We start from the raw sequence: 24,935 nt of genomic DNA on the forward strand, positions 1-24,935 counted from the left end.
TGCAATTTCTTAAGTTCTTTTACTTAAAAAAATTTTTTTAAAGACTTTATTTGTTCATTATAGAGAGAGAGAGGCAGAGAGAGACAGGCAGAGAGAGGAGGGGGAGGAGCAGGAAACATCAACTCCCGTATGTGCCTTGACAGGGCACACCCAAGGTTTTGACCCGTGACCTCAGCGTTCTAGGTGGATGCTTTATCCACTGTGCTACCAGAGGCCAGGCTCTCTTTTCCTTTTTTAGCGAAAAATTTCAAACATATACAAAAAAATATGCAAAGACTGTAATGAATTTTCAGTATCTCTCATGCAACTTCAGCAATTCTAAGTTTACGGCCATTCCTTATTTCATTTTTAGCTCCAACTATTTTCCTACCTCATAATTTTAAAGAAAATCCTAGACACCATATAATTTTATCAATAAATAGTTCAGAATTTGTCTCTAAAGGGATTGCAATCAGAGAATTACTGTTAAACACAAACACATAACTAATGAACTTCAAATATCCAGTCAATACTGGATATTTCCAATTGTCTTAATAAAAGTTTGCTTGATTTAGGATCTAATTAAGTCCATATACTGCAATGGTTTGACACATCTCTTAGGTCATAGCTAGAGACCTGAGATTCTTAAGTTAAACTTTGAAATTAATCAAATTCATCAGGATGCCTTGCTATCTGCCTTACTATCATAGCCACAAAGTGGCCAGATATTCAGCTGTCTTCCATTGCTGTTTCTGATTAAACTGCATCCTAAACGGCTTAATGAGATACACAAAAGGACCTAACTAAATCTTTCTGTTATTCATCAATGAGCTGCAAGAATTTAAGTATGGATAATTTTATAAAACTTTGTGAGTCTGCCATTACCTCCTTTGTCATACCAAAAAAACTCTGGCAAATGTTCCCCAAACATTCACTAGCCAAGAAACCTTTAAGGGTGATTATGTGTGTGCTTTTTTCTTTTAATTGTATAATTCATTTATACAGAGAAATCATTTGGATTGATCTATTTACATTTTTTTTCAATTTTCCCTTCCACTAGCCCAACATAGTTCACATAATGGACAACACTTGAATTGATCACCATTATCAATCTGCCATGACACAGGACCTTTAGTTTCCCCTTAAAGACTAGGATCTTATTTGAACAGGAACATTTTACAATAAAAGATAAATCAGACTTTTTTCTCTCTGATATTGAATAAACCCACCAAAACTGACCTAATGTGGTCAAAATTTCAACATATTCATTGTTTTTTCAAACCCGTTATTTGCAGGCATTGTAAACCAAGGCAAATAAAGTTCACTTCCCCCAAACCTTCTACAACTTACTACACACCCTCAAGTTTAGCTTTTACTATCACCTTTCACATTCTGGCACAACCAGACATTTTCCCTTTAAGACAAAACTACTCTCTTTTACCTCCTGTTACTTAAAAAACAAAACAAAACAAAAAACCTTATTACCAGTCAACTGCCTTCCTTCTTGCTTTTCAAACACTAAAACTTTCAACAAAATCCTTTAGGTGGTTTTCTTTCAGTAGTCCAGAATATACTGAGTCAGTTCATGTGTGTTTATCCCAAAATGTTACACTTTAAAAATGGCAATTTTCTTAATTGGCTCAAAAACAGTATGGCTTGGTTTCACTTGGTAAAGTTAATATGATTAAAAAACACATATTTATACACACACACACTTTTTTAATCAAGGAAGAAAAATATTTTAAAGACATGCCAATTTGAAAAGGCATTAAAGTAAAAAAATAAAAGCAAATACTAAAAACTATAGTAAAAAATTAAATAATTGGCAGGTTAAATGAATGAAAAATGAGGAATGTGCAGTGAAAAACAAACTAATATAAAGCATTCCAGTTGATAAATGGAAACCTATTAAGTTTGATGGTCTGTTTTCCAAAGCTCTTATGTTTCAATGTAAATTCTGAAATACTACATGTATTCCATGTAAATTTTAGGTGCCAAGGTTAAAATTTCAAATTTGCACATAAGGTTTGTCAAAGAAACACTGATAAAATCCCAGTATTTGCTAAATTTTAAATTTTGGCAAATAATGTAAATATCACAATTGGTTGGTATTGAAAAGTCATGATGAACGCAGAACGAAAAGAAAACCCCTTTCATAAATATTTCATTTGATTAAAAATACCAGGCTTGAATGCTCTAAATAATATGAGAAAATATCTGAAAAATAAAATTGCAGTTTAACAGTAATCTGTATGTATATCTTTAGCTGCCATTAAAAACAACAATAATAAAATCCCCAAGAACAACAACTAAAACCAACCAAAAACATAGAAAATGTTAAGACCGGTATTAAGTAACCCTGTAATGCTCCCATGCTCACATTACAAGAAAAAACAAATGTACACATTTATAAATAGACAGTTTCTCCACTAGTTAGCACACTTTATACCAAAGTCTCTTTCCGTTTGCCACCGAGCTGGGCTTTGTCCCTTGGTTTTCGGAAGCCAGATTGTATTTGGTGTGCTTTGACACTCTTAATGTTGTCTGCTGTGTCTGCTGGGGACCCACATTCAGAAACATCTCCATCAACTTTGACCTGAGTCACACTGGACACCATGGACGCCCTTCTGTCAGCCCTGATGTTCCCGGCGGAGGGGTTGTTCTCCTCATACTCCTCATGGAGCTCAGGCAAACCCTGCAGCTCGCCTGGACTGGTGGCCTGCTGAAAAGGGGCAATAGCAGTACGAATGCAGTTGAACCACTGCTGCTTGTGGAAGACATCATTTGCTTGTAGAGTGTGTGACTGGCCTGGAGAGGGATCTTGGAAGCGAACTCTAAAGATATTTTTAGCTAGAGAAATAAAAATGGAAAAAAAAAAAGAAAAAGGAAAGAAAACGTTTATTCTAGATAAAGTGGTTATATGGTCATACCATTCTACTAAGGGTGCTGGCTATTTATATAATATGAAAATCAATTAGGAAGACAGGTGAAATAAAGCCTACACATGACTTATGAGATACACTTGCTGGTGTTAGAGTAGTAAAGCACCTTACATCTGAATGAGTGTAATAGTATATCTAGGAAAATGGAACCCACTTCATTTTTAGCCTTTTTTGTACAGGAACAGAATTCTTAAAGATTAAAACTAAATTTATTTAGGTTCTGAGATTATTTAAAATGTTTTAAAGCTAGTATTTTTACCTTTATCTGAGTTGCTGAAAGCCCCTCTAAAGGACCCTCCCATTCTCACATCTCCATCCTGCAGGTCTTCCAAGACCAGCTCTTGGACTGGGATCGGCTGCCGGTACACCTGGTAGGAGTGTCGCTCATTTCGTGTAACAGGCCGGGTCAAAACCAAGATGTCTTGAAACAGGAAAATGTAAAGTTTCTGGAGAAACAGAACACAAATGCTTCCTAAGTATGGAACCTAGTGACTATAGGTGAGGCGACCCATTGTTAAAATAACTTGATATGACATTAATTTTACCACATTAGTTTACTAAGATACCCTTCCACGACCCCATAGAGATGGTGATTTCAAGGCTGTGCATGTTCTACACAGAGAGCTTTCCTGGTCTCAGACTACATAAAACTTGAAAGTCAGTGTGCAACATTAGATTAAGCAGCAGCTGAATAAATGCTGCTCCCCACAAAGACCTGTTTACCAGCAGTAACATGATTGGAAACACTAGTACTATACATATGTACCAGTTTTCTAATAAAGTAAGGATTAAAAAATGCAAGCTGGTATAATGTTTATGGTTCTGTTTTGTCACACACCAATTTATGCCTTTTAAAACAATTAGGCCTCATGATAGAAATTAGATGTCAGATTTCAACTGTTTCCACAAAGAACCTCAACTTACAAATTGAGCTTTTGAAAAGCACTTTATGAAACAAAAATACTATTCATGTTCATACTCAGTTCTTACATATTTTTGTAATTATATAAAAAATAAGTTTGCTTTCATTCAATCTGATGCAGAAATTTGTTTGGTAGGGCTAAGAATGACTTCCATCACTATAAGCAGGAGTCCCCAAACTTTTTACAGAGGGGGCCAATTCACTGTCCCTCAGACCGTTGGAGGGCCGCCACATACAGTGCTCCTCTCAGTGACCACCTATGAAAGAGGTGCCCCTTCCGGAAGTGCGGCAGGCACCAGATAAATGGCCTTAGGGGCCGAGTTTGGGGACGCCTGCAGTAAATTCCACAAAAATCTTTTTGAATATTTTTTTAATAAAATATTATGAAACTACTTATAAAGGAATCCCTAACCAAACAAGTTGACAACTTATGCTTCAGAACTAAAAATTAGGTATTACTGATTTTCCACCGAGGCATTTAAGTCATTCTGTAACAACAGAAACAATGTTTGCTTTATTAAAGCTAATAACATAAAACCAGTAAACCTTCTTTCATTACGTAAAGAATTTATTTTATAAACCTGCTTCATCATTAATGTGGAAAATCTAAATAGGATGGGAAAGAAAAGTAATAGCTCACTTCACATTAGTGTTCAAATACACTCACATGTCCATTTTTGTTCTTCAGTTCCCCGTGGCAAAGCAATACTTTGCTTGCTTCAATTCTAGGATCCTTCTGCTTTTCATCCAGATACTCCAGTTTGTCAATGTAATATTGGCATTCTGATTCACCTTTCTTCAAGTTGATATCAGAGAGAACTCCTTGTATTATCAGTATCTAAAAATTATCAAAACATTGATGGAGCATTATTAACCTATTAACTTACTTCGTTCCCCTACGGGGCTCAAATGTCTCATTAAAATGATAGAATGGTAAAGCTTGAAGGGACTCTAGAAATCAGTAAATTCAGTCAGTTCCTTTATTATACAGATGAGGAAACAGCCTCAGCCAACTTGGGTGATTTGCCCAAAGTCACATACTGAGCTAGTGAAAGAGATCAGATTAGAATCCAGCCTTGTAATTAAATATAAAGTATGTTACATCTCTTTATGCTTAGTGCACAATATGCTATCATACTGGGTACTTAAAACAACATGACACTTCAATATGCATCAAATTTGAGAGTATCACTATAAACCTTTCTAAGGCAAGCTAATATATAAATGTGCAAAACATAAGAGTACGTATTTGACTACTTACAGCTTCTTCCAGAAGCTGAACATCAGGGTGATCTTTTGGAGTGTGTCTAAGAATTTCTTTTAATAGTAAAGGGTATTTGACTAGGCGACTTCGAGGAATATCTAAGAAGCTCCAAAGATCTAGTTTTCTACTGAAGGGAGACTCAAGACATCGCTGGAGAAAGTCTTGAACTCTTGGATCTTGTTTCTTCTGATCAAGAAGAGCTTTGGCTGCCAGCTGGTTACTACAGTAGCCTTTGTAAGCATTCAAACCTGGCAACTAGAGAGTAATAAGAGAAAGCAAAGTGTGTAAGTTTCTGTTACAATTTAGTCCATTAGTAAGCCTGTGAACATGAAACACAAAAACTACAGCTTCTCTTGAAAGTTTTAACAAGCTGTGAAAATTTTCCTGCAGGTGATAAAGGGGGCAGGATAATGTTTTAGGCTGACATCAGAACGCCCTATTCCAATTTCCCTAATTTGGCTAAATCCAATCAGAGATGATTTCTGCTACCCCAACCTCAGTAAGATGCTTGCCTTCTGTATTCCCAGGACTCCTGAGTGTTCCTCTGAAACATACATCACTAACCCTAAGACTGTTTATATATTTGACTATTCTCTCACTAGATTATAAACGTAGAAACTGTCTTTCATCACTAAATCTCCAGTGATCCCTCACAGAACAGTGGCAGGCATGCAAATGTTAAGCAAAAAAAATAAAACAAAAAATTAATGACATATATTGCAAAGATTCTGTCCAAGGAGAAATATATATACATTTAAAAAAAACTGCCATTCATAAAATATTTTTTAAACAGACACTGGAACTTCTTATAGCTACACAAATTTGTTCAGTTTCAATGCGTTTATCTTTTTTTTTTTTTTTTTAGGTGAGACAAAGGGAGATAGTGAGACAGACTCCCTCATGCATCCGGACCTGGATCCACCCAGCAACCTTATCTGGGGCTGATGTTCAAGTACCAAACTATTTTTAGTGCCCAGGCTGATGAGCTCCAATGTAGCCATCCTCAGTACCCAGGGCCATGCTCAAACCAATGGAGCCACTGGCTGCAGGAGGGGAAGAGGAAGAGAGGGGGGAGCAGATGGTTGCTTCTTTTGTGTGCCTGGACCAGGAATCAAACCCGGGATGTCCATATGCCAGGCTGATGCTTATCCACTGAGCCACCAGCCAGGGCTTGTTTATCTATTTTTAGAACAGTTACTGGATCAAATTGATCTGATATTTATAAAAATTGACAAGTATAGCATATGTGTAAAAAACTATCTGAAGTAAACAACTCACTACATACCCAGTTCACAAGAATGTGACCAATCTGCTCTACTGTTCCATCAGGTTTGGTTGCTTCTCCTAATCTTGCCAACAAATCTGAAGTGTAAAATAAGCAGAAATGCCAAAAATAGGTTATTTAAAAAATAACAGCACTAAATTAGTTTAGGTTTAAAATTACTAGTGTTACCACTGTTGAGATACCAATGAAAATTAAGTAGGATATTTTACCTTCATGCAGAGGTATATAAGCATCCAAATCACCAAATATTTGTGTTAGTTCCTCTTCTGACATAATAGACAACTTTAACATGGGGTCATGGTAGGCCTATCAGAGGGGAAAAAATATGTCAAAGAGATCAAGGAATTAAAACACAAGGAGAGATCTGTATTTGAATAAAGCATGACTAACTATATAAAAGTTAGCATGGATTCTATTTGTTATATCTAAAAGAAATTAAAAGTATATGTTGATCCCCAAAGAGACACTTTTACTGATAATTCATATTTGAAGAGATGTGTCTAATAACTCTCATCTTAAAAAAGTATACACCAGAAGGTATTTTCTACTTTTCTTCTTCTAAAGGTTAGAAAACTCTGTTAGACTTTGTGAAATACAGTTTTTTAAAAACTAGGGCATATGATAAAAAGTTCTTTATTGACCTTTCTTGCAAGCTTGAGATCCTCAATTAAATCCTGTTCACCTCGGGACATTTCATATATTGCCTAGAAAAAATCCAAAAAACATCATAGGTCATTCCTTTCTCTGAGAAAGGAAATTTATATACAGTTGATGTTTATCATTATTTAGCTGATGCTTTGAACAGTGCTTTTTAAAGTGACTCAGTCTGAAATCTGAAATTCTGAATGGAATCTCAAATAAGAGGTTGCCATGTTTCATAATTTCACCTTCTCCTTAAGAGTTATTAAATTTGAGGACCACCATCCATCACAAAGTGCTGCTCAGCATGTGCTATCATTTCAAATACAAAAATGCAAGTTAATTTTGTCAGTCATTAATTTACTATTCTTTGGCAAACTATATGTTTAAAAACAGGTACTACTTTTAAAAATAGAAGTTGATAAGTATGGTCTTAATATGGAATGCCAACATACCTCCTGACGTTTGATTTCTTTGGTAGTTAAAGACTCCTTCATACTAACGTCTAACATCTCTGACCATAGTACACTACTTCTCCTTTTGGCAGGTGTTGGGATTGTTGATCTGCTCGATGACTTCTGGGCAGAAGCTGGAGATCTGCTGTCACCACGAAGGGTAAATGACTTAAAAGAAAAAAATAAAAGACTTGAAAGATACAGTAATTATTCCTTTCTCTTAAAAAAAAGAAGACAAATTAAAACCAAAGTTCTGAGAATTTCTCAATGCATAAAACAATCATTTATCTAAGCTTTAATCTATCATTTTAAAGTATTTATCATCCAAAATTACCATATTTTTCACATCACAAGATGACTTTTCCCCCCCCCAAAAGTGGAGGGGGAAAATGGCTGTGCATCTTATGGAGCGAAAAATACGGTATTTTATTAAATATTTTAACACACCATTTGGTTCAGAATATTGTTTTTATTTTCCTCCTTAAAACCCTAGGTGTGTCACCCTGGCCGGTTGGCTCAGTGGTAGAGCGTCGGCCTGACGTGTGGAAGTCCCGGGTTCGATTCCCGGCCAGGGCACACAGGAGAGGCACCCATCTGCTTCTCCACCCCTCCCCCTCTCCTTCCTCTCTGTCTCTCTCTTCCCCTCCCGCAGCCAAGGCTCCATTGGAGCAAAAGATGGCCCGGGCGCTGGGAATGGCTCCTTGGCCTCTGCTCCAGGCACTAGAGTCGCTCTGGTCGTGACAGAGCGAGGCCCCGGATGGGCGGAGCATCGCCCCCTGGTGGGAGTGCCCGGTGGATCCCGGTCGGGCGCATGCGGGAGTCTGACTGCCTCCCTGGTTCCAATTTCAGAAAAATACAAACAAAACAAAACAAAACAAAAAACCCTAGGTGTGTCTTATGGTCAAGGGTGTCTTATCGAGCAAAAAATACGGTACTTTTTGGGAATAAAAACTATCCAAGACTATGTTTTGATATAAAATACAAACTCTTATAATAGTGTTATACACATATGTTCTGGTAACACTATTTCTTACCAGCATATTCCAAAGAGGAAATTTATATTAAAATAGTGTAAACTTCTTTGTACAACTCAAAAAAAAAATACAAATCTTAGGTTTCTACAAAATGTTCCCTTCACTACACTACTTGCTCCGATCCCCTCCCCCACTGACCTGTATTGTTTGACCAAAACGTCTGACTGCTCCATTTCTTACAGGAGAGATTAAATTTGCCAAGGATGTGACCCGAGCTAGAGGTCGAACTCTTTTATTGCTTGGCTCCTGTAAAAACAAATACAGATTATGTTAAAATACTAAGAACACTAAAGAGTAGCAGTAATTTATTAGAAAATCAAATGGTATAAGAAGGGTCTGTCAAACATCTGAATGTCACTGAGAATTTAACTAAAACAAATTAGATTCTAAAATCCTATAGAATTTTTAGTTTAATATAGAGATTAACTTAAAAAACCACATTATTATGAAAAATTTCAAACACATACAAAAGTGGAAAATAGCATAATGGATCCCATGTACTGACTTAGCTTCAATAGTTTTTGGTGTAACAATTTCTTTCACATCTGCCCTTATTGGGAATATTTTAAACCGCAGACTTCCTATCATTTCATTCTCTTCCTTCTTTTTTTTTTTTTTAAGAGAGAGGTAGGGAGACAGGGGACAGGAACACTGAGCTATTCTTGTATGTCCCCGGTACATGATTGGGGATCGAACCGGCAACCTCTACACTTCAGGACGATGCTCGCTCCAACCAACCAACCAACCAACCAAGCTATCTGGCCAGGGCTTTTCATTTCATTCTTAAATACTTCAGTCAGATAATAGGTTTTAAATGAACACGTCTGACATTGGAATGGGTCAACTAAATGCTGTAAGGTCATAGGAAGTATTCAAGCAGAGGCAGGGGACAATGGATAAAAGAGCATTCAGACTCTGGAATCAGACTGACTGGGCCCAAATCCTGGTTCTAGAACTTGTTAGGCAACATGCTTGGCCTCAGTTTCCTCATCTGTAAAATGAAGTTAGTATTAGAACTTCTCTTTTAAAGTTGTTATGAAGATTAATTAAGGTATGTTTAAAGAGTTCAGAAAAGTGCTTGGAACATACTAAGTTTTACCTATTACTAGTATTTTTTCTTAGAAGTATTTCCACTTACTATATAAATATTCAGATTTATAATTATATCTCTCATGCATTTAATTTATTAACTTAAAGGAAAAATATATCCACATACAAGAGAAATTCTTTTTTTTCTATATATATTGTTTTAAAAATTACACATCACTTATTCAAGGATCTCAAAAGTTTACAAAATTCAATATTCTAATTTTACTTCTAGGAAAATGGAAGCATATCATTAAGTTACTCATACAGCTAATGAAATAAAGAATGCCAAATCATAAAACAGGCCTATCCTTTATACTGTCTATGGAGTATAATTATTTGTTTGTATTTGATGCCTAGACAATTATGGCATATTTGACAAAATAATTTTGATAAGAATTCAGAAGGATATATAATTAAAAATTTGTATTAAAATTACAACTTAAAATAAAAACTACCATTTAAAAATGACAGGTAAAACATTAAAATAATTCTGCCTGACCAGGTGGTGGCGCAGTCAATAGAGCGTTGGACTGGGATGCCGGGGACCTAGGTTCGAGACCCCGAGGTCGCCAGCTTGAGCACAGGTTCATCTGGTTTGAGCAAAAGCTCACCAGCTTGGACCCAAGGTCGCTGGCTCGAGCAAGGGCTTACTCGGTCTGCTGAAGGCCCGTGATCAAGGTACATATGAGAAAGCAATCAATGAACAACTAAGGTGTCGCAACGCTCAACGAAAAAATAATGATTGATGCTTCTCATCTCTCCGTTCCTGTCTGTCTGTCCCTGTCTATCCCTCTCTCTGACTCTGTCTCTGTAAAAAAAAAAAAAAAAAAAAAAAAAAAAAAATTCTTTGATATGATGAAAGTCATATAAAAAAAAGGGCTGTGGAAACTGAGTACAAATAATTCCCTTAGAGTAATTTAAGAATAAAGTGGCAGAAAGTTAAATTCTATGGAAAGAAACTTAAATGATTAGAACAGTCAAGAAGAAGCAATTAGAAATATTTAAGCTCTATACATATATATCAGAAAGGAATGACACATACTAAAGCAAGGAAACTTTGTAGATAATCAATTCAGGCCTTTGAAGGCCTTATGAGGTGGAGCTGTAGATCAACCTTCCACTGCCAAAGTAATTAACTCCAGAAGAAAACTCTGACTATAAAGCCACTCATGTGCAGATGTTAAATGAACCGAAAAAGAAACCTTCAAGATATGTATTATAATGACACACTGTACGGCCAAGGACATATGTGAATGCCTTTACAATATACATCTGTGCAAGACTGAAGTGACACATGCACGGGCAGAAGGTCCAGCATAAGGCATTCCTTTCTATTTAGTAAAGACAGTACAAAGAGTCTTCTGTTTGAATGGAGATATAATTACCTCACTAAGTAAGATACGCCAACATTAACTAGAAACAAAGCAGTTGTCATAAGTTCTGTTCCACTTTTTGGAAAGAGAGGTTAATTCCTCTTCCTTGTTTAAAACATAACAAATTTGACTTCCTAGTAAATCACAAAATATTTCATTTCAATCTAAAAGTCTACGGGAAGATACTATTCCCAGTGAATGTGTAAAGAAAAGTTAGTTTAGCTGAGAAATAATATTTCATATCTATTTTATTACATAAAATAAAATTAGTGATAAAAATTCTTTATAGAATGAGAATTTGAGTAGTACTGTACAACTATTTTCCTGATAACTCAAAATTATGTCATATTTAAAATTAAAACTACACAATTTAGATTTAGATAATTAAATAGAAATATGTCTCAAGCATCCTTCTAAAACTATTGTGGATTTTGTTTATGCAGGCTCTTTAGGGTGGCAGGAGATTTGGTGGTTAAATATGTTCTATAGTCCTTTAGAAACCCATCTATAATCTCACTTCTTCACAAAGGATGTTAAGTTTTAAGAGTTTATATAATCTAAAATGTCTTGGTAAGAGTGCCTAGCTAGCTTAGTCAGTAAAGCATGAGACTTACAATGTCTTGGTAAGAAAGTATGGTACTAAATCAGGAAACGTAGGTAGTGGCAGTGGGGTAGGGAGGACACCTTTGTACTTTTCACACACACTTTTGGGGATCCAATGGTAACTTTCTTCCTTACTAAAAAAGTATATGTTAAGAATGTTTGGCAGATGACACAAAGATTCAGCACATATATTTCAAAAAAGTATATAAAAAATTTTAATAAGTAACTTAAAAAATTACTGAAATGTGAAGATATAATACTGAATTATGGCTTACTACTAATTTCAGGATACATACATTATTTTATAAAAAATACACTACAGAGAGCTTTTGTGGAAAACAGATATGCATTGATTAGGCATTCATGAATCACCTATAGATTTGGTACAAAAATTTGTCTTTTAAAATACAGTTTAGGATTTGGCCCATGTGAACTCCAACCAGTTTTTCTTTAGTGATTCACATGAATCATTTTAATTATTTTGGTTTATTAAGAACCTAAACATTCACACTGTCACAAACCTCATTTTGAAAACAAAGTTTTTAAAGAACTGGTATCAAAGCTCTACCTGACCCCCCACATACAACAGGGTGCAGGTACAGCATTTGGAAGTGATGAAGGAAGAGGGGCAGGAGTCTACCTAGCTTACCATCACCCAAAATAAGGCTTACATAATGGTTTTTTTGCTGTTGTTTACTTTTATTTGGAGTGCTGTTAACAGCACATTATGGTGAATACAAGAAGCTTAAAAAGAATGGGTATAGACATTGAAACTATACAGTCTCCTCAAAAGAAAATCTGAAAATCTATGGGAACAAAGAATATCAACAAAGTTTTATAGGATCAAGGAACTTTCTATCACAGGCAACCTTTCACCAGGGCAAAAGTTCACTTACAGGGGAAAACATTCAACGCCCTCAGTCATAAATTTACATTGTTTATTTAGGTTAGCTTTTAACCAGACTATCTAGTTTAGCTAGGTTATCACATGCATATGGGGGAATGTGCCTCAAGACTGAGTTTTTAATCAATCTATTTATTTTACTAGTCCACCTGCAGTCAGATTTTATGCCTTAAATTATTTTCTGGATATCTATAAAGAAAAAATTGTTAGGATTAAAGTCTTTTCCTGGGATGTACCCTGCACATAAGAGCAACAACATGGAAAACTTCTGTTATGAACTCAGTTTTTTAAAGAGGGTCTCTTTTACAGTCGACCAAATCAAGACAGTTAAATAAAAACAGTATGCGTTTGGATTTATTAGTTAGTATTACTGGATAATTTTCTCCTGTACCTGGCAAAGACGTTAATGTAAGAATGAAAAAAAATTACTTATAAAACATTAAAAATGAGTTAAGATCACATATAATTTCTTCCCTTTCTACTTAATAACTGAAATAGTCAAATTTAGTTATTTATTTAAGACGTGTTGCTAGCACTAAAAACCTGGTAATATTCCTGGTGTTTTTAAACTTTGGAAAAAGGTATGTCAGAAACCTGGTTAGTGTGTGATACCAAACAAAAAAAGACTAGTTCTTTGTGGTCCAAAAGATGATCAGTTTCCTATTTACACTGATGGCCATGGATAACTTGCTCTAATCAATGAAAACGCTTAGATATTTTGAGAAAACGGAAACATATAAGCAAGCAAACAGGAAAACAAAAACCAGAGCTACACCACACCAAATAAAAACATACCTGCTAAAGACGACAGCTACTTTAACTACCAAAAGTGTACGTGTGTATGATACACAACTTTACTAAAGTATACAACAAACCACATATTTAAAAAATATAATAAGTTCATATATATGCCTACAAAACCATCACCACAATCATGAAAAGTGTACACAGTTAATGGAATATAGGAATACTATATTATATATACTGTAGTATAGTATATAGTTAAGATGGAATACCTATATAATATTAAATCAACTGTCAAAATGAAATAAAATGGCTTAAAAATCATGTCTTATTTGATGTCTATAAAGATTAAAAAAACATAATGACTTCAGATAAAGCAAGGAGAGTGGCAGAAGCTAAATAATAATTTGTTGATTTAAATACTTTAACATATTTTTCTTTCCAAAGAAAAAAGTTGCACACAATCAACTTACTAGATGTGGGAAGAAAAAGAAAAACAAGCAGTAGGTCAGATAGCATTTTAGTTAAAATTTGTTCACTAGCATTAACTGGCAGGGGAGTTTTACTTCCTCCAGAAATCAGTTTTTAGACTAGGTAATATAAATGCAAATTAAAAAACTGTGTTAAGCATTAGAAATGTGACAAATCTAACCAAATTGAGCAGTATAACATTTAAAATCTTTTTCTTTTGTATAAAGTTTGTGTACACTCAAGCTATGTTATGTATAAACCTAATTTACCACAGTTCCTAAACTTATACCAAAGTTCCTAAACACATTTCAAACTGGCATATAAATTAGTCACACATTTGAACACTCAGTAAGATTAAAAGTTTAAAATTATACTGTTATAAACTGTTAAAAATCTTAAAGTTCTGTAGAGTTAGAAAGTATCCATTTGGCTTAATTTTTCTCTAAAAGTCTTACCTCTGGTTCTCTGAAGGGCTGATTATTCACATCTAGGACTCGTATAGTCCTTTTAATAGGTAGGAGACCTCCAATCTCATCATGCGCCACCATGCTTCACCAAGTATCCCTTAAAATCTCTAGAATTAGTCTACATCCGAGTCAGCCCTATAGCCAAGAGCTACACGGACACACAGGCTTTTCTTCTGAGTGCTCAGCCACCCTTAGCAGCCATTTGCCCATGCCTCTTTCTTGTGGTAGAGCTAACTGCTTCTGGGAGCAGCAGTGAAAAAGCACACAGACCTCAAGGCTCTGTGGGCGGGGCCAACTTCGGACCAGGCTCCAGTGGGCGGACACCTACCCCACACGTGACTCCAGCTGACAGCTGGGCACACCTAGGCTTCTCAGTTTTCACTGTGCAAGAGAAAGAAAGCTCTTTATCAAGAGGTTTGGAAGGTCTACAGTAAGACCAGAAAGGGAAAGGAAACTGGGTTAATGTAAAGCTTTTCCTGACTTAAAAGCATTCCCAAAGGGAAACTAATTGCTTATCTAGGTTACCTATTCGAGTATTCAGCCACAGACAGGGATAAGCTTTCTATAAAACTCTATTATCTAGAAAGAAATTTATATAGACAACTTGTCAACTTCAAGAAAATCATAATTCAGAATTAAATAAATATATATTCTAAAGAAAAGTCTAATTATCCAGAGACCTTGACTTTATTTTATTTTACAAGAGTATAAGTATATTCACAATTGTAAAATTATCTAAGTCTTTAGAAACTGGTTCCCACCATTTTTTACTTAAGAACAGCAAAGTATAGTAGGCACACTTCAGGTCACTCTGGTCCTAAAGCAAATGTAAAGTATAACTGAGCTACCTCCGAGCTTCAGGTTCAGTATTTCTTAGACTTAAGGGCAGTTCCTTTTTCTCTGTTTAATTAAAGATTTTGGCATCTGTGTAACAGGTATTTTATTTATTTATTTATTTATTTATTTGAGAGAGAGAGAGAGAGAGAGATACACAGGAAGAGAGAGAGATGAGAAGCATCAATACAGTTGTGTCACTTTAGTTGTTCACTGGACTCAAGCCAGTGACCTTGGGCTTCAAGCCAACAACCTCTGGGCTCAAGCCAGTGACCATGGGACCATGTCAATGATCCAATGCTTACGCTAGTGACCCTGCACTCAAGCTGGTGAGCCTGCACTCAAACTGGCGACCTCAGGGTTTCAAACCTGTGACCTCAACATCCTAGGTTAATGCTTTATCCACTACGTCACCACTGGTCAGGCTGTGTGACAGATGTTTGTGGAAAGGTAGGCTACAAGAAGAGATAACTAATTTAAGATAGATATTGAATGTTCCAAAATAAGATATATAGCTAATAAGTGCTACAGGAGTTCAGAAGGAGAAATCATTTCTGGTAGTTTCCTGAGCTAAGATGAGGAAAGATGCTAAGGAAGAAGCTTTAAGATGTTATTTCATGCCTTGAACATCATGTTATGTTCTTCATAGGTCGGGGCAAGGGAAAAGTGCAAGGCTCTCTCAAAGGAACACGAGGAAGTAAACTCAGTGTGAGGTCATAGGTTGTGGGTAAAGAAGGAGCAGAAGAGGGTTTTACTGAGCAGATGTGAAAGTTGTGTTGTAAGGTTGTGTTTAATATGGTTTTCAAGATGACTGGTAACAATGAATAGGTACAATCAGGTATCAAGAACTCTGTGTAAGGTAGGAAAAGAATATATGCAAGAGACAACATATGAGAAAGTCAAAGATGCCTATGATTTTCAAGTTAGGAGGGGTAACTTAATGCAAATACAAAAATATGAAGAATAAGCACAGAAAGAAAATTTTGAGTTTCACAGACTCAGTCTGAGGTAGTGGAAGAACATGAGAATAAAAATTTGAACCAGTACTTGGAAATGCTTGGCAAACATTTGGAAGAGGCCAGGGGGTAGATTTAGACTGGCGAGTCAGATATACAGAGATCGTAGTCGAAGCTTTGAGAGTGAATGAAATACCTGGGGAAGAAAACCTGGACAAAACGAACAGGTGTCCTAACTTTGGGAAAATGCTAAGGGAAAATGAATTTTGCAGAAGGGACAGACAGAAGGAAAGAAACAAAGCAAAATGCCAAGAGGAGGAAAAGTGTAAATTACAGCAAAAAGGTTAAGGGTTAAGACAATATTCATGGACTTAGTAATTATAAGTTTAATGAAGACCTCAAGTGTGCCAGTTTGGCAGAATAAAGACAAGATTACAGATTGTAGAGCAACTAAATAGTGGGCACAGACTATTTACAATGACATACAATCTATAAAAAACAATTTACTAAGGTTTGCAGGTTACTTCTCGCAAAGATAAGCCAACGTTGTTCTTCTGTAAACACCAATGTGTTTTGTATTCAAGATGATGTTAATAATTTGTTTTTCTGCACTAAGCTTTTTAAAAAAAGTAATAGGTGATTAGTTATATTTCATCATCTATCCTTATATTACCTGGTAATATTTTGGCAATATGTAATGTGGTTGGCCTTCAGAATGGTTGATTGCAGAAGACAGTATTAAAGTGAGATCAACCTAAGAGATAATAGAATCCTGTTCCCTAATTTTATAGGTAAGAACTCTGATCTGCCTAAGTCCTCAGAAACAGAAGCAGAGTAATTTAGAACCCATTAGTCTGCTTTAGTTTCATCAGTTAAAAAATGGTGCAATAAGGCCAATACTTTATGACCACTTAGTTTCATAAGGTAGTAACAAGCTAGGCACAGTGAGGAATGAAGCTTCTAGGATGTTCTCATGGGTCTCTTGCCTGAGCCCCTCTCCAAACTTTTTTTTTTTTAACAGAGAAAGAAAGAGTCAGAGAGAGGGATAGATAGGGATAGACAGACAGGAACGGAGAGAGATGAGAAGCATCAATCATCAGTTTTTCGTTGCGACACCTTAGTTGTTCATTGATTGCTTTCTCATATGTGCCTTGACTATGGGCCTTCTGCAGACCAAGCAACCCCTTGCTCAAGCTAGCAACCTTGGGTCCAAGCTGGTGAGCTTTGCTCAAACCAGATGAGCCCGCGCTCAAGCTGGCGACCTCAGGGTCTCGAACCTGGGTCCTTCTGCATCCCAGTCCGACGCTCTATCTACTGTGCCACCGCCTGGTCAGGCCAAACTGTTTTTCTATTCGGTTCTGATACAGGTAAGGTCAAGATGATGAGGGAATGGATTATCTTTCATTTCTTTCCTTTACAAATAAAAATAAAGAGCCAACAGGAGTCAAATATGGTCTAATGGTGATAGTCATTAGACTAAATCCCAGCTCACCAACCCTAAAATCATAGTTTCATTGGGCATGTTCAGGTTAATGGACTAAATGTACCTGTACAATAATTTAGACAATTGTAGATAGCATATAAAAAAGCAACAATGAACAGGATGTTCAATTAGAACTCTGAGTGATGAGCTTGTGAGAATCCTGACTCTAACAACACTCCATGAAAATCAGAAGGCTGGAAAGGTCCTTTGAGATTGTTAACTCATCCTCTTCAGTTTTCTTAGGAGGAAATTTAAGGACATCCATGAAAAATAAAAGGGAAATTTGAGTTCTTACTCTTTCCTAGAAGCTTTATACGTTACCTTATTTATCCAGGCTTATAAAATATGTATTATTACCTCCATTTAACAGATGATGAAACCAGACTCAAAGTTTAAAAAACCTGTCCCAAGTTGTATGACTATTCAATGGCTGGATAGATTAGAATCTAGTCTGCACAACTCCTATTAGAACATAGCTTCCAGATAAGTCACTAACTCTTAACACCTTTAGTACATGTTGGGTGTATGCCCAGTGGTCAGTCTGCTCACTGTCATCCTGTGAGTCAGGGGCAGAGCTATGTTCAAACCTCAGTCTCCTAGTCTTAGGCCAGTGTTTGCTAAATAACTACCAGCATTTCACAGAGAAGGAAACCCCCCCAAAATTGAAAGATTACTTGCCTTCTAGCCTTTTTTATATCAAAGCAGCTAATTAAAAAGATAAATAGTTCTAGTTGCTTAAGTTTTAGAAAAGATTCTATTTCAAGAGATGGTTTATTTAACATTATTGATAATTCAATTATTTCTATGACTTTCTACAAATGACATAATTAAAGTACAGATTAGTTAAGTGTCTTCTATGTGTGTAAAAAATCCAGAATTTATAAAATTAAAACAACTGAGTTATCTAAAAATAATAATGCAGGCCCTGGTCAGTGGCTCAGTGGATAGCATGCCCGCCTAGGGTATGGACATCCTGGGTTTGATTTCTGGTCAGGGCACACAGGAAAAGTGACCATCTCTGCCCCCCCCCTTCTCTCCCTCTTCTCCCACAGCCAGTGGCTTGATTGGTTTGAGTGTGGCCCTGGGCACTGAGGATAGCTCCATTAGAGCACATCAACCTCAGGCGCTGAAAACAGCTCAGTGCTCGAGCATCAGCCCTGGATGGTGTTGCCAGGTAGATCCACAGTAGGGGCACATGTAGGGCTCTGCCTTGCTATATCTTCCCTCCTTTCACTTAGAAAATACATAAATAAAAATAATAATGCAGCTTTGTAGAAGATATCAACTTTTTGGTAAAATTACTGATTTTTATAGCCCAGCTTTAATTATACCTTCTGTTCTTTTGCTTTTATGAGGCTTTCAATTCTTTCTTTCCTAGAAAATGAGGAGGGCAAGGAGAAAGATAACATTGTTTTCCTTCTCTATATAAAAAGGATTTGTAGTCTATACTACTTATTTTCTCCCTTTAATGCGAAATTAGAATTCTGGAATTTGGAAATAATTAGAGCTCAAGAATAATCTTTACTTTTTTTAGTCTAGGTATTATTTGTTTTTATTTATTTTTGTCTGGAACAATATACAAGTAATTAGAAATTAAGCTAGGAAAGTCAATGTAGGTAAAACTGAATCTAAGCTGTCTGCTGCCCTCTACAGGTGATAATGAGAAATAAAATTGCCAACCTGCTTTTTAATTATATTCATAGATTGTATGTATATAGAGGAATATGTAAACAATCTTTTAATCAGTAAATACAAATGACAGTACAATTTATACTTTTAGCCCGTGCAGCTCTCATGTTTTATATTACTAAATTATATATATATTAAAAACTGCACACATGAATAAAAAGATTCCACAGTTCACAAGAAATATTTTAAAGACTTTTTCTAAATATATGAAAACTATGTTCCATTTTAAGAACTCTATAGAGTTCAAGATACAAATAACTACTATGTATCTCACTAAAAATAGGTTATTTAAAAATAGAATTTCAAATCTTACTAAAAAAGCAGCACTGATTGAAATATTAACAAAATAAGCCCTGGCCGGTGGGCTCAGTGGTAGAGCATCTGCCTGGCGTGTGGAAGTCCCAGGTTCGATTTCTGGCCAGGGCACACAGGAGAAGTGCCCATCTGCTTCTTCACTCTTCCCCCTCTTACTTATCTCTATCTCTCTCTTTCCCGCCTGCAGCCAAGGCTCCATTGGTGCAAAGTTGGCCCTGGTGCTGAGGATGGCTCCATGGTCTCTGCCTCAGGTGCTAGATTGGCTCTGGTTGCAATAGAGCAACGCTCCAGATAGGCAGAGTATTGCCCCCTGGTGGGCTTGCCAGGTGGATCCTGGTTGGGCACATGTAGGTGTCTCTCTACCTCCTTGCTTCTTACTTCAGAACAACACATAAAAAGAAATATTAACAAAATAGAACTTTGGAGAAACTAGAGTTCCAAGCTATGTAGTAATGAGTTAAAACAAAAAGATATTAGTAATAAAGTTATATGTGAATTTTTAAAAATCATTTGGATTAGGCCCTTGCCGGTTGGTTCAGTGGTAGAGCATCGGCCTGGCGTGCGGGAGTCCCAGGTTTGATTCTTGGCCAGGGCACACAGGAGAAGCGCCCATCTTCTTCTCCACCCCTCCCCCTCTCCTTCCTCTCTGTCTCTCTCTTCCTCTCCCACAGCCAAGGCTCCATTGAAGCAAAGTTGGCCCGGATGATGAGGATGGCTCTGTGGCCTCTGCCTTAGGCGCTAGAACGGCTCTGGTTGCAACAGAACAATGCCCCAGATGGGAGGAGCATCGCCCCCTGGTGGGCGTGCTGGGTGGATCCCGGTTGGGCGCATGTGGGAGTCTGTCTGACTGCCTCCCTGTTTCCAACTTCAGAAAAATACAAAAAAAAAAAAATCATTTGGATTAAAAATTTGAGTGTCTCCAAGCTTTACTAAGTATCTGGTTTGGGAAAAGATCAATTCAAATCAATTAGATACTTCTAGGAAGAGTATAAAAAGAATACTTGACAGGCTATGACGTTGATATTATAGAACCCATGGTTCTTTTGGAGATAATACAAACAGCAAAGAAAATGGGTTATTGGTGCTGTTAGTGATGAATTTTTACCTCAAATACACAGGATAATAAATAATTTCCAGTACAATATAAGATCACTTATGTTCACATCACAGGCTGTTGAGTGGGATTTCCTGCAAAGCTCAGCTAAGGCCAGTGTCCAGCCTTCTATTTGCTTAGCCTACTTTTTTACTTCAGTCATTGTTGCTTCTGCAGCAATCAGCTTCACAGCAGCACCTTGCCTCAGCTGTACTATGTATCTCTTCCTTTCCACCCTGGGCTTCTCAGAAGCCATTGTGGCATTTAAGATGTGTAGCGTGGGGCAACTGTTGACTAATGCTGGGAGGTAAAAGATCCCCTTTCAGTCCCTTGAGAAGACACTACTACAGTGTATTTTATACAGTTCTACAGAAGGTCCCAGCAAGATCAAGCCTCAGTTGTCTATAGTGACCAACTTAATTACAGAGAATTGTATAAGCTCAGGCTCTGATTTCTGAAGGGAATCCTGGCTAAGACCCTGACACTGAGACTGGCCCTAGAGATTACACACACAGCATAGGGGGTGGGGGTCCCTCTTTGGTAAAATGGTGACGCACTACAACAGGGGTCGGGAATCTTTATGGCTGGGAGAGCCATGAACACTACATACTTTAAAATGTAATTCTGTGAGAGCCATAAAACTACCCACCCGGAGTACAGCTGTGATTGGCTCCAGCCACCCGCAACCATGAACATGAGTGGTAGGAAATGAATGGATTATAATATATGAGAATGTTTTATATTTTTTTAACGTTATTATTTTTTTAATTAAAGATTTGTCTGCGAGCAAGATGCAGCCATCAAAAGAGCCAGATCTGGCTCACGAGCCATAGGTTCTCAACCCCTGCACTACAGGTATGGCTTGAGTATGGATGGAGTGAATGAAGTATGGCTTACACAGAAGTGGTGGCAAATGAACAACATAAAGGCAACAGTAACTGTAAGGATTGTAGAGCTGGCTGGCTTTTGTTAATTGCCTTAAAAGCCTTGAAACAACAACTGGTTCTCAGTCATTATGACCAAAAAGGCCAAGTGGGAGCCCCTGAAATTTCACTCCCTACACCTGGGCCAAGATAATATATAGAAGCACAATTGTACACCAAGAGAAAATGCAGAGATAGCTATCAATCTTACTGCAGGCAGCAGTGGTAGTCTCCATTGCATCTCCATTCAATTAATTGGTGTGCCTTCTACAATGAGAGGGATTGTTATGGGTAACAGTAGACTACTGTAAACTTACAACTTTAATTTCAGCCATTGTGCAAAATGTAGAATCTTTACTGGATCAGATCCATGCATCCTCTAGTATTTGGTATATGGCTACTGATCTGGCCTCTGCATTCTTTTCAATTCCCATTAGAAAGGAGGACCAAAAGTAGTTAGCTTTTATGTGGGAAGGACAGAAGTGTATATTTCATATCCCAAGGCTATTAACTTTTCTGTTCTCTGTCAGAGTGTCTACATGTCCACAGAACATCATGTTAGTCAAATATACTGAGGACATCATATTAACAGGACCTGGTGAACAGAAAATGGCAAGTATTCCAAATACCATAGGAAGTCAATGCATGCCATGAAAATTCAGGGGTTGCAATATTAGAAAAGTTTTGATAGGTCCAATGGCCTGAGGCCAATGGCCTGGGATCTCCCCTCTGAGGTAAAGGGTAAGTTATTGTACTTTGCATCCCTTAGTGCTAAGAAAAGGGCATGGCACTAGGTAGAACTCTACCTGTTGGAGGGAGCATAAACTGCATTTGTAGATTCTGCACTGATCCATTAACAGGGTAATCTGAAACACTGACAGTTTTGAGTGGGACCCAGAGCAAGGGAAGTCTCTGTAGCAGGTACAGGCTTTGGTGCAAGCTGTTCTGCTTCTCAGGCCATGTGACCCAGGATTCTGATCAAGCTTGAGGTATGTATGGTAGACAAGGATGCTGTGTGATGTCTCTGGCAAGGCCAGGAAGATTTCAATGCAGATCCCTAGAGTTCTGAAGGTAGGCTGTTTTCCAAAGCAGGAAACCACTTGCTGTTTGAACAGCAGTGCCTGGTATGCTAGCAACTCTAGTAGTAAAGACTGTTTATAAACCTTTGAGCAACTTTACCATTCTGTTGATTCACTCATTAATACATTAAACCTCTGACAGGTTTTCACTCTTAAAAAAAAAAGGCAGAACAACTAGCATAGCAAAACAGAAAATCTAATCTACAACAAAATGAAGAGACAATGTTTTCTCCAAACCTTTTGTTTGTCAGATGGCTATGACACCCTCAGAAGGGAAGGGAAGGCAAATGGGCTTTTCTGATGTCCCTGAGCATAGGGGAACCCCCTCAATGGCATGCTAATCTAAGAACAGTAGTCTATCCTGGGAAGGACGAGAGCAGGGGTCGGGAACCTTTTTGGTGGAGAGAGCCATGAATGCCACGTATTTTAAAATGTAATTCTGTGAGAGTCATACAACAACTCGTGTACGTTACGCATTATCCAATAAAAATTTGGTGTTGTCCCAGAGGACAGCTGTGATTGGCTCCAGCCACCTGCAACCATGAACATGAGCGGTAGAAAATGAATGGATTGTAATACATGAGAATGTTTTATATTTTTAACGTTATTATTTTTATTAAAGATTTGTCTGCAAGCCAGATGCAGCCATCAAGAGCCACATCTGGCTCGAGAACCATAGGTTCCCAACCCCTGGACTAGAGGATCAAATTTTCAGGCTGAGGGCAAGAACACTGCCATGCAAAAGGTTTATAAGTGCTGAAGCAATATGGGCTGTATAGATTCTCAAAACTAACACTGCTCTCAGAGAAACTGATAGGGGTAGGATCCAAATTATGCAGAACAGGGCGATAGCAGCAAAGACAAGAAAAAGTCCAGCTAAAAGAGAATGGCAACAGAAAAGAAAGATCTCAGAAGTATGAGGATGAATTTTTAAAAATCACGTTGCGAAAGCAATAGAAGTTGGGAAGCTCTAGAGTTATGAAGCTGACAGGCTATCTTGGCAAAAAGATATAGGAAAAGTCACTGCACTTAAAAAATGAGCAATTGAAAAGAATCAAGAATCCCATTTAAAACTTTTAAAACAGGAAAAGTATGAAGTAGAATAATGTCTTTATAGTATAAAATAAGAAAATTATAGAAGCTACGAAAGAACATAAAATGAAGATATTAGGTGAATGAAGAAAGGAAAATTTGAAATAAGGTGACAGAACTAACAAAGAATGAAAAATAAAATAAAAATTATTTCAGAATAAAAAAATGAGTAATGCGTTAAGAAAAAAATGAGACAAAAAGGAAGATGAGTTTTTAAAAAAATTCCAACCTAAGTAGGAAGAGTGGGAAGAGAAAATAAAACAGAATGGAAACAATACTAAAAACTTTTTTTTCTTTTTTTTTTTCTGCATTCTTCTGAAGTTGGAAACGGGGAGGCAGTCAGACAGACTCCCGCATGCACCCAACCGGGATCCACCCGGCACACCCACCAGGGGGCGATGCTCTGCCCATCTGGGGCATTGTTCTGTTGCAACCAGAGCCATTCTAGCGCCTGAGGCAGAGGCCATAGAGCCATCCTCAGCGTCTGGGCCAACTTTGCTCCAATGGAGCCTTGGCTGTGGGAGAGGAAGAGAGAGACAGAGAGAAAGGAGAGGGGGAGGGGTGGAGAAGCAGATGGGCGCGTCTCTTGTGTGTCCTGGCTGGGAATCAAACCCGGGACTCCTAAAAACTTTAATTTAGAAAATAATGTTCCTAAAAGATGACATGAAAGAACTTATTTATAACTTTTCTTTTTCCCCCCTTGTTTTTGAGTGAGAGGAGAGGAGGTAGAAAGACAGACTCCTGCATGTGCCCCGATTGGGATCCATCTGGCAGACCCCATCTGGGGCTGATGCTCTGCCCATCTGGGCCATGCTCACAACCGAGCTATTTTTAGCACCTGTGGTGGAGGCTCCATGGAGCCATCCTCAGTGCCTGGGCCCGATGTGCTTGAGCCAATCAAGCCACACCTGTAGGAGGGGAAGAGAGAGAGAGAGAGACAAAGAGAGAGAGAAAGAAAAGGGAGGGGTGGAGAAGCAGATAGGTGTTTTTCCTGTGTGCCCTGACCGAGAATCAAACTTGGGACATCCACACACTAGGTCGACGCTCTACCACTAAGCCAACCAGCCAGGGCCTACTATAACTTTTTAAGAGTGGGACTTTCTACCAGAAAACCATAAAGTAAACTATTTAATAAATTCAAGGAAAGAAAATGTGAGGCACGGATCTCATATCCATGCAAACTAACCCTCAAGTATAAAGACTGCAAATAAACTGATATACATATTCAATCACTCAGGGACTATGGCTCCCATGAACATTTCCTCTTATTTCATTAAGTCTAGAATAGTAGTCAGCAAAC

The 24,935-nt window shown here is 37.4% G+C and overlaps 1 protein-coding gene across 2 annotated transcripts in view; it reads right to left on the reverse strand.

Moving 5' to 3' along the window:
* Positions 1-927: 927 nt before the first annotated feature.
* Positions 928-24,935, reverse strand: part of NET1 (neuroepithelial cell transforming 1) — a 47,866-nt gene continuing 23,858 nt past the window's right edge. The window contains exons 1-10 of one of the 2 annotated variants that reach the window (XM_066279862.1): positions 14,160-14,430; positions 8,659-8,766; positions 7,487-7,654; positions 7,034-7,096; positions 6,602-6,698; positions 6,393-6,469; positions 5,105-5,362; positions 4,511-4,681; positions 3,181-3,367; positions 928-2,829 (exon numbers count right to left, since the gene is read on the reverse strand). In XM_066279862.1, the coding sequence (XP_066135959.1) occupies positions 2,423-2,829; positions 3,181-3,367; positions 4,511-4,681; positions 5,105-5,362; positions 6,393-6,469; positions 6,602-6,698; positions 7,034-7,096; positions 7,487-7,654; positions 8,659-8,766; positions 14,160-14,252 (1,629 nt within the window). In that variant the 5' untranslated portion in view covers positions 14,253-14,430 and the 3' untranslated portion in view covers positions 928-2,422. Of the gene's footprint in view, positions 2,830-3,180; positions 3,368-4,510; positions 4,682-5,104; positions 5,363-6,392; positions 6,470-6,601; positions 6,699-7,033; positions 7,097-7,486; positions 7,655-8,658; positions 8,767-14,159; positions 14,431-24,935 lie in introns of those variants that run through there. The other variant, XM_066279861.1, reaches the window with a different exon arrangement.

Source organism: Saccopteryx bilineata, chromosome 5 (assembly GCF_036850765.1).
Source record: "Saccopteryx bilineata isolate mSacBil1 chromosome 5, mSacBil1_pri_phased_curated, whole genome shotgun sequence".
Lineage (NCBI taxonomy): Eukaryota > Metazoa > Chordata > Mammalia > Chiroptera > Emballonuridae > Saccopteryx > Saccopteryx bilineata.